Raw genomic sequence first — 10518 nt, forward strand, 5'->3', positions numbered from 1 at the left:
AGTGTACGACGAAGTCTACCTCTCCTTCTTCTCTAAAATTTGAAAAAAAAAAGAAGAAAAGGGAGCGATTGTTGCCCTATAAACTCGTCTCCGCCATACGGCACGATAAGGTTTCATCGGCGAAACCTGCAACTACCGCACGCCTCTTTCAGCTCGATTTGGGCGTTGTAGGGCCGCAGGTGTCGCGATAGCGGCAGCCGGCACCCGCCGGCCGGCACGGGGTGATCATGCCCGGAGGTGCAGCGAAGGGGTCCTACGTCGGGTTGTACGGCTGGCGCAGGGTCTCGCTGCGGTGGCAGAAAGAGGAGCGGAGGCAGGCCCCGGGAGGCGAGTCGCAAGCAGCCGCGATTGTCGCGGGGACGGTTCAACATGGGGCGGTGCCGAGCTCGCCGGGAGGCTGGGCCTGCGCCGGGTTCTAGGGCACGGCGCGCCCGCGCGCATGGAACTAGGACTCGCACCAGGTCGTGGCCGGAGCGCGTTTAGGCACGGGGCTTCCCACGCCGTCCCGTCACAATAAGTATCCCCTTGCCCAACAACACCCGGGCCTACGTCGCCGGGGCATCGACAAGATGTCTCCCGTAGTCAGCTGTGCGTACTGACGGATGAAGACGTCGCTCGCACCGACTCCGGCGTCCGGCCCTTGCCTGATGTCGGTGCGTACGACGCCCTCCCCCTGAATCTACCTACCTAGGCAGCCGGACAGCCGGCGCAGGGGCGGCGTCGCTGGCTCGCCCGGCACGGTCGGACGCGGCATCCCTTGACGGGGACATTGTAGCTAGCCCGGCTGGCGCGAATTAGGCTCCGCTAGCCGGGAGCGCGCAGGCGTGCGGACATGCGCTAGCGGTCGTCGGTGCGAGCATCGCGTACGTGTACCGCCCCTGGCCGTCGTTAGTAAGGAGGAGGAGGAGGTAGGCATCCGTGAATGGGGGCAGCCGACGGCTGGACGGCTCGGCTCGGCGGGTGTGCGGGAAGGGCGGTTGTGCCTGTTCACCTAGGGGAGAGAGAAGCCGACAGCCGGACGTCTGACGCCCGAAGGGTCAGGGCCGGTTCGCGAGCCCGGGACGGCTGCAGGGACGGCGGTTTTGCGCATTGTGGTTCCTATGATCTAGACTCTAGGTCGTGAGCCCCTAGGGGTCTCGGGTGTGCTTTCTATCTGCCTACTAAGACGGGACTGAGGCGGCCGTGTACGCTCGACATCTGAGAGGAGGCGGCAATGGGGGTTCTTTTCTTTCCTTATTAGAAAGGTGGAACGGGATACGTAGGTATGAGCCAGTGAGAAAGTGAGTTTCAGGACACTCCAGTCTGGCCCAAACTATCCAAGTCAGAGGGGATAATGCTACGAGGAGAATTAAGTTCCTTGTGTCCAAGTCGGGCGGCTTGGACTCGGGCGCTTGCTATCTTCTACGAATGCCTATAGATGCGTGTATGTATACACCTATAGGAGAGGCGTGTAACGGCTAGCCGAGAGAGGAGCACCTTTTACTCTACAGAGAATGCCTTCGACTCTACACAACGATGGGCAGAGCAGCAAGGTATTATAATGGAATTCTGCAGATAGGCTGGCTGGTGAGGTTTGCGGCCCCGAGAACGCGGAGGCGTGTAGACATTGAGAAGTAGAGGACAGGGAGCGAAGAAGCGCGAGGAAGCGTGGTATCAGTAGCAATATCGCGACCTCACGTCCCCAAGGGCCGTGGAAGAGCTAACCAAGTCGGCCATGACGGGGGGCTATCGTCGTCTAAGCTCTGGGAGAAGGATCCAGTTGGCTCAATTTCGCCGGGTAACTTGAGTTGACCCGCCTCCACACGTGCTGAACTCTGAGTAGCTTGGGAAGCCTGCGTTTGGATGGTAAATGGCATGTTAGGCGCTATAAAATGTTTACTAGCTTCCTAAGAACGACACCGAGAGCTGGTGGGCGCTCACGATGAAGGGATATCTATCTACCGGGTGGCTCCCCCGGCCACGGCCCTGGTCTCGTTCTCTCCTCTCCCATGTCTTCCCTTCACCTGGCTATCTTTGTCCCTAGACCTCACTTCCATGTATGTACAGCAGCTAGAGGTAGGCACACTTACCTACTATATGTGGTTGTGTCCGCCAAGATCCGCAGCATCTCGAGAGACCCCCACCCGCTACGAGGTTACGGGCCGACAACGCAACGGGGGTCAAGCGGTTGCGCATCGGCCGATCATTGTACCGGCGGTCTTGCTTACTGGAGCGGTTAGGTACCATTCAGCATACACCTACACAGGTTCCTCTCCTCCGTCGCGCGCAGGTATTACTTACATACGCCGTCGTCTCGTTGGTGCAGGCGGCGATCACATGCGGCCTTACTTTTGCCAAATCAATCTCACTATTCTATAATCTACCTGCTTCACCTCCCTTGCCTGTCCTAACCGATCGGTATCCCCGCCCCTTGCCCTCGTTCTACCTACATGGCACAGCGGCTGCCGTCGGACGCGATCTCCCCTTCTCCCTCGTGCCCTCATGCGAGGGCGAGGGCGAAGGCGAATGGGCCGCTGTATAGAGTGCCATCTGTTACGTTTGGTCCCCCCCCCGGGTTTCCTTATTCAGCCAGAGTTGGTGAGGTTTTTTCTGTCCCCTTTCTCGCCGCCCGTGCGCAGCGTACGGCAGCGCTTTGCATGGGAGACGGTCTGTATGGATCTGCATACCTACATACGCATATAGGCGTGTGCACGAGCGCCTGAGATTGCGGCGTTACGACAGCTTACATCTCGCTGGGGGGGGCTATAGCCAAATGGCATCTCGTTTCCGTCCCTCCCCGTAGTTGCTTCGGTCGCACCCGTTGTCGGTACGATACCTCGACGTGTTCCGGGACTCGGGCCTCGCTAGGCTCTTTGTTTGGTGTCGGTCTGCATCCTTTTGTTTAAGGAAGTATGCATGATATAGCTACGGTAACAGCGGTTACGTAGGACACGGGGGCAAATAGATGCAGGTTGAGTAGTTAGACCTTCCGTTGGTGGAGAGGGAGAGAGAGGGTTAGAAAAAAAGAGTTGAGATGTGTGCTACTGCTGCTCGTCGACGGTGCTCTGCAGATGAAAAATGTTAGACTGGACGGGGCGCAACTCAGACCGCGAAGCGTCGCGTGCGAGGCGATAGACGATCAATGTCACGACGGAATCGCACCTAGCTTGCTAATGAGCCTAGGTACACGTCGTGCCGAACCAGCCCTCCAGAGATCGGCGTCGCCATCACTGTTGTCGTCCTCGTCGTTGTCGCCGCCGTTGAGACAGACAAGATGAAACTAGAAGCACGAAGCGCCCCCCATCCCCCTTTTCGTTCCCGTCCTTCGCCAGCGATGTGGGTATACCTTGGTTTTATATGGGCATGGATGGGGGGGGCGGCAGGGCAAAGACGATGTGCCGTCGGTGAGGAGCGGGTCAGTCCGGGAGGACACGAGCCGATTGTCTACCCTTGCCGAGCCCGAGACGGCCCCCTTCCTCCCCCCCCTTTCGTTAAAAAACCCTCACTGTCCGTCGCGAATCGGATGGACCGCTTCTTCGTTTACGTAACCCCGGCCCTGAGACAACTCTGCCTTAGGCGGTCGGGCGGTCGGGAGGTCGGGCAAGGCAGGGCAGGGAGACTCTCCTTGGCGATGATCCAGACCGGTGATACGAGACTGTCGTGTGTGTTGTGTTCATCGGTGTTATGTACATATATATGCATGTATGCATGCGTACACACGTAGGTAGGTAGCTACGATAGGTGAGATAGGTCGGACAGAAAGGGGGCTGCGGCGGCGCGCATGTAAGTAGCAAAAGAGAGGGCATTCGAGGCTAGGCGAGCTGAGGCGGATCGAGGTCTCTGCCGGCAGGGCGGATGAGCGATTAATTGAGACGGGCGATTGATCGTCGCCCTCATCTTCGCCTTGTCCTGCTCATCAGCTTGCGATGCAGCGAGCGCCTCATCTAAGGCTACTGGTAAGTAGTCGGTGTCTATCAATCCTCGTCTCGTATGTAAATATGCGATGTCTGTCTACCTAACCTACCTACACCACACCACACCACACTATACACGTTTGACCTACCTACCTACACACTCACCTGGTACAAAGACGGACGAGAGTACCTAGGTACTTGTGCCTGCGAACTCGTATATGAGATGTGATGTTGTGCCCATGTATTAATGTTGTGTGTAGGTACGCATGATGCGGTCGCATCTTAAGGTGCTGACCTCCCTCCTCGGTACCTATCTCTCTCTCTCTCTCTCTCTCGCGAGGCTTGGCTCCTGTGCTGCAGCAGCAGGCCGTCGAGCAGGCCTGCCTTGCCTGCCCGCCCTGTCTACGATACAGGCAGGATGTGCGTCTACACCCGCGGATGCGCGTAGGGGCTGGGATGTATGTAGGTCCGCACGGCATTTCTACTTCCTGCCACCTTGGCGACGCGCGCCACCTCGACGACGAGGACGAGGACGATTACCCGGCCGGAGGTGAGGGATGGGTCCACCAGCAGCCCGCCAAGACGATGCACCTGTACGATTATGGGGGGAGCAGGTCGAGGATCCCCGTCTACAGCCCCCAACGGGTCTGTGGGACAAAGGACGAGATTTGCTCGATATGCCCCGTCCTGTGCACATACGGATAGATGTAGGTATGGGTACCGTACTTGCCTGGATAGGTAGATGGATGGAGATCGTCTTGGGTTCACCCTATCTTGGCTGGCTGGCTCGAGACCAATGCGCGGATATATATCCAGGTATGTGCGTAGGTATGTGCATACAGGCTACCTACGTGCACATATACTCGGTACTCTAATACGGATCACCGCGTACGCGCCACGGAATTTCCCTTTGCAGGTTATGGGAGGACATAGGGCGGGGACGACGAATATGGAGGGAAGGGAGGATTTTTTATTTTTTATTTTTTGCGTTGGCGCACCTTGGTCCTCTCTCTCTCTTTTCCACTCTCTCCGTCTCTCCGCTGGAGTTGAGAAACATCCAAGCTACTAGACCTCACTAGAGTCAGCTTGGGGCATGTTGGTGGTCGGTTGGCGCGATGCACACGAGTATGCGCCAAGGCCCAGGTGTCTGATTACCTCTCTCTACGCTACCCAGGTAGCCATCGCTTTTCTGTGCGACGTGACTTCCAGGTAATAAGGGCGCCCGTCGTCGTAATACGGAGTCGATATCGCGTCTACGGATCGCCAGAAACATAGGTAGAGTATGTAGAACACTACTGATCGCATACATGGATATATTGGTTGCTATATCCAAGCATATCGAGGCTGTGGCGTATAGAAGGTATGCAAGGAACGCCTACGCCAAGGCGCGCGAGTAGACAAGTCTCTATGGTGGATGCATGCATACCTACCTACCTGTAGTATCGGTAGAGATGGAGGCCGGAGTATGAGTACCTCATAGAAAAATGGCATGCCTCATGGCACCTAGCCTCGAGAGGCTCGCAGTGAAGCAATAGCCTCCTGGCCAAGCCTGTCTTGTCTCTGGGCTTTGCCGTTCCATCTCCCGTTCTCCTCGGAACCTGTCACCGACCGTCTCCCTGCCCACCCTCCGCCTCCTCCGGGCCTATCTCGATACACACCTGCATGATGTGTGTACCTGCCTACAGAGACGGACGTGGGTATGTGCAGTAACCGTACTTCGTACACGTACGTACATACGTAGCGCCGGCACGTCCCATATCCAAAAGTCGCCATCGAGCGTGCGCGCTACGGAGCATGATCCCTCTTGGCGGCCGATGGGGAGGGGCGAGCGAGGGACGATGGGGAAAATTAGATATCTTGTATCCTCACCCCCCCCCCTTCTCCGTCTATCCCGGCGGAGCTAGGCGACGGAGAAGGCGGACTAAGTTTGCGTCGGCGGATACGCTACATCTGTCTCGCTCTCTGTCGCCGTGGCCTTACCATATACTATACTTCTCATGGCACTGCACGTGTCCCAACCATCATGCAGTAGCCCAAGTACATAGCAGTAGTAGCCCAAGTACATAGCAGTAGTAGCCGTAGTAGTCAATCTACGCCCACCTAGACTCACCAGCTCATACGCAGGGTTGACTGAATATACTATGTAGGTATGTATGTGTTGACGTAACAGAGCCCGGGGAACCCGGAGTTGTTGCAGCTGCGCACTTGAGCCGCCTCCTCTGTCTCATCCGTGGGGGGGGGAGACGTACATCGCAAAAGTACGGATACCTTCCTGTGCGTGTTCTTGATACATTCCTGGGTAGATGTTACGTGTAAGCTATCGTCGGGATTGGATTTGTTAGTTGATGCTGGCGAGGTTTAATCTAGAACCTTGAACCATCCTGCTGGGAGACGTGGTTTTCTCCCTTCTTCCATTTTTTTCTCTCCCTGAGTAGGGCTTGTTGTCTCGGTCAAATCCGTAGCAGTACTACTCATACGTAGTAGATGCGGCGAGTGAGTAAGCAACTGGGCGGGCGAACAGGGCGCCGTCGCGATCGCGGAAAAATGCCTCTGTGGCACCCACCGTCGAGGATGTGACGCATGACACTGTCGAAATGAGTTGGATCTGCGGCGGTAAACAACCAGACGAGCAATCGACTATAGCACATACATACCCTCTCTCTCTCTGTTTATACATACGTACTCTTCGCCCCCGTCGTTTCAAGTTTCATCAACAAGTACCAAGCTTTTTCTACCTACGTTTCATCGTCATTTGCTCTGCACCAGGGTGGGATATCCTTGCTCGTCCACGCATGGCGCTTCCAGCGTCTGTCATTGCTACACTGCTCAGAGTTGCAATGCAGGTTCGTCAGTGTCACAGGATTGAGGCTTTTTTTCTGCTTCCTCTTATCGTTTTACGGTCTCGTCATCCACCTCTTCTCATCCCGCCTCTTCGAAACTACGCACTACCTGGGCTCGGACGCCGACCCAGACGGGATAGCGAGGTTTCACGGGTTTGCGCCGGGAATAGTGAGCCGGTAAGATAAACCAAACTACGTAGAGACCCCTTCTCGCATAAGATGACGTAGGGAGCGAGTTGGCGAGACCTGGCGAGGCCAGGCGAGGCAAAGGCGATTTTCTTTCCCCCTATCCCGTTCGAAGAGTAAAGGCGTGATCGCGAGCGCGACGAGGGAGCGAGAGGAAGACCTGGTCGCGCCTCGGCTAGTCGGAGGCGCGGCCATGTCGATTGCCAGGAGTAGGTAACGAGTGCTGCTTAGGGAATGGCGCTGCCGCATAGGCTCCGTCGGGAACCCTGCGCTACTCTGGGCAGCTTTCCTGTGAAGGGAAACAAATCAGAAATTACCCTACGGACTGAAGGGGGGGGAACCGCTTAATATCCGAACTAGAGCCATTGGCCACTAGCGGAGCTCCAGATGGGCGGCCGATGGGGAACTGCCAAATGGGAAGTTCCTCTTTAGCGACACGAGCGGCTCGATCCTCGGATCCTCCCAGTTTATTTCCAGCCATCTTTTTCGCTGCACCACACTACTTACGGCGTAGCGGTTGCTGGTCGTCGGTCCCTGTCTTCCCGCCATCCTCGATCGAAGGACCGCAAACGGCCAGCGAGGCAAAATTCTGCCATGCCGCGAGCTGCATCTCGCAATCACGCAAGCCAAGACCGGCGCAACCCCCCCTGGCCGCGCGAATCCGAAGCTCGAGATTCCCCCTTTTGCGGTGAACGTGATTGGTGAAACCGGCGGCACCCATCTAGAGTATGTTGCTCACCCAAGCCTGAAATCAACCCGGTGCATAATAATGGCTCATCACAAGAACACGCGACTTGTTGCCTCATAGCGAGCAACGATTCGTCGTGTTGCTTCACCTCTTCCCAGCATTTTCGAGGCTATTCACGTACGAGTATAGCAGGCGGGCGTGTGGTGCAACGCAACGACGAGCAAGTCGAATTGGTATTCTGGGGCAGATATGCGCATATACTATTCGTGGGGTTGGATGTGCTTATACGCCGAGGCGAGGGAAATGATGCGGGTTTCGTCTATGGGATGGTGGCGAAGAACATGATAACACGGATAGTGACCTGAAAAAAAGCGAGAGCCGTTGGCGAGCGACCCTGACGAGATTCGAGCCGTCTAGACCTCTCTCCCTGGGAACGCTCTACGGCATGTGTGTGTGTGTACCATGTGTATTCGGAAACCTGCTGGCGCAAATTAGGGGGGCCTTTCCAACGCATCAAGGTTGGTCCGGCACCCTGAGGTTCTCGAGACAAGCTAGCGAGCCCAGGTGCTCCGTGGAATAACGGATGCAGGAGGTTGTGGATGTAGCGGATGTAGGACTTGACGGTGGCTACGAGACTGGAGCGGCCAGCGGCAAATAGCGTGCTAGTGGGGAGCGAACGGCCATGCCGAACGATTGGCTCATCCCGAGAAAAGTGCGGTAGCCAAAAGGGCTTTCTTTGGCCGAGCCGCGGTCTTCCGACGGTTCCAGTGTGTGTCGGTGAAGGAAAGCCCCGTGAGCGAGGATGGCAGAGTTTTTTTTTTTTTGGCCGGTCTTCGCTTTGGCCACTCAGCAAGGGGCCGGACGAATGTGGCCGAGTTTCCGTGCGGTTTGCGAGCTGGCCCCGACCTCGACTCCAGCCGGGGTAAACCAACCTGTCGCAGCGGTTCCAAAACTGGCAAATCGCGGGAATGCCACCCTCGTTCTCTCCATGACGTATGAGAAGTAAGCCACCACCACGCTGGAGGAAGGCCAGTATCTAAGATAGCACTCCCTCTGCTACCATTCGTAGGTGCCTGCCCACGCCATCTCGCCCTGCCACAAGCGTGCAGCCTGCGATGGGAAAAGGGGAGGATTCGTCGCGACCAGTCGTTGATGCTATTATTATTATTATTACTGTCGTTATCGTCACCATCATTATTACTACCACTCTAGAGTGCTGGAGCTATTACCCTTTCGTCCATGCGATGCGCCCAGCAATCAATCAATCCAGCGCCCAACCTGGTCTTATCGGGTCTCTCCCATGCTCGGTCGTGTTCGTAGTCTAGTGCATGTACCTACTCATACATACAAAGGTCACCCTCCCTTGCCTTACCTAAGGTGAGCGGCAATAAAAAGTTGCATCTGGCAGGTCATGGGGTAGGGTAAGTACGTGTAAGGTAATCATAATAATACTTATCCTGTCCGTATGCGCGTGCAGCTATGTCGGTGTAACCAATACCTATATCTACCAGGTACGTAGGCACACACACGCACACTTCCACGTCTCACGATGACGATTGTCGCTTAATATTTGCTTGGATCTCGCAACAATAGACTCCAGTTGCTGGCTGTAACCTAAGGTATATATGCAATCCTAAGGCTACTCACGAGGTTACCCTGGGTAAGTGCCTACTTGTAGCCTACCTAGAGGTATCTCATTGCGCACCCAAGGTAGGTACTTCTACCTAACTTATACATCAGGTTGGTAGGTACCTCTCTAGGTAGCTTATGGGGGGGAGTGCCTGCCAACCGAAGATATACCTAAGTAGACAGGGTAGGCGAAGGTTGACAAGTGGCATGGCACGCTCTAATGAGACAACTGGAGGAACAACTTATTCTTCACAGGATCGACGTGTCCGGGCAGGTTCTAACACCTTTCCCGTTTTCGAGAGCGCACAGGCGCCGGCGGCGGCAACGACAGTACCCGGAAGCAGGAGCAGCAGGAGCAGCACCAGCAGGAACAGCACCAGCACCTATCTTATGTATGAGTATGTAGCAGCCTCGAGTTGGTTACTTCCGAGGAGGTCGCGACGGGGGGCCCGCCACTTGACGATGGCGACGGCGATGGAGGGCGACAGAAAATGGCTCATAATCTACGTATGGCCTAGGTCCAAGGTAGCAGGATGCTACCTAATCTAATGTGTCCGGGATGCTGAACAGGGTGCGTTGCAGTACGTACCTGGTTTACCCATTCTGTACGTACCGTGTTTAGCATCCCATGTGCTGCTCCCTTGTCGACTTGGTGTTGTCACCACCTACCTCCTACCTGAGCTACATACTCTCTTGGGCAGGCATGGGGCGCACCTAGGCTGTGTACGTACCGCTTGCTACCCACAATTCCTGGTGGCGCTACGCCTGTTGCTACCCAGATGCTGCTGCTTTGCAGATGGAGTGTGGGATGTGGGTAATGGAGGACAGTGTAAATTCGACGCCCAACGCACTGATCTCCGTTGGACCAGCAAGCAGATCCAATCCGCACAGTAAGCCATGGGTAGCCCCGGCTGGATGGCTCCCAGTCCTCGCATAAGTTCCTAAGTACCAGGGATTAAGCCTGTGCTTCCCGAATGCAGAGCTGATGGAATCTTGATTTGGGACGGGCGCCGGGTGGAGGAGGAAGACGGTATGGACCATACTAGTAGAGGCATGGCCATTAAAAAAAAAAAAAACCTAATCAAAACAATCAGACCCGAGCTATTTCCATGCCAACCACTGCCACGACCAGAAAAAAAAAATAGGAAGAGACATGACAGCAATGGCAAAGAGGCAAATGGCCAGGTTGAACAGGGTCAATGGCAAAATAGAAACAAATACCTCTGCATCTCCTGCATCGTGGAACTACACGTATGCGCTTCGACGCTGGATGTGGTAACCT

General features: G+C 55.7%; 1 protein-coding gene across 1 annotated transcript; it reads left to right on the forward strand.

Annotated features, from left to right (window-relative positions):
• The first annotated feature begins 2513 nt into the window (after positions 1–2513).
• Positions 2514–3843, forward strand: GGS23DRAFT_532349 (uncharacterized protein). Its single transcript, XM_051514747.1, has 2 exons — positions 2514–2577; positions 3163–3843. The coding sequence occupies exon 2, from the start codon at positions 3254–3256 to the stop codon at positions 3701–3703; it is 450 nt and encodes a 149-aa protein (XP_051372126.1). The 5' UTR covers positions 2514–2577; positions 3163–3253; the 3' UTR covers positions 3704–3843.
• Positions 3844–10518: the final 6675 nt, after the last annotated feature.

The sequence above is a fragment of the Durotheca rogersii genome (genome assembly GCF_024521655.1).
Source record: "Durotheca rogersii strain YMJ 92031201 chromosome Unknown GGS23scaffold_9, whole genome shotgun sequence".
In the NCBI taxonomy this organism is placed as follows: domain Eukaryota; kingdom Fungi; phylum Ascomycota; class Sordariomycetes; order Xylariales; family Xylariaceae; genus Durotheca; species Durotheca rogersii.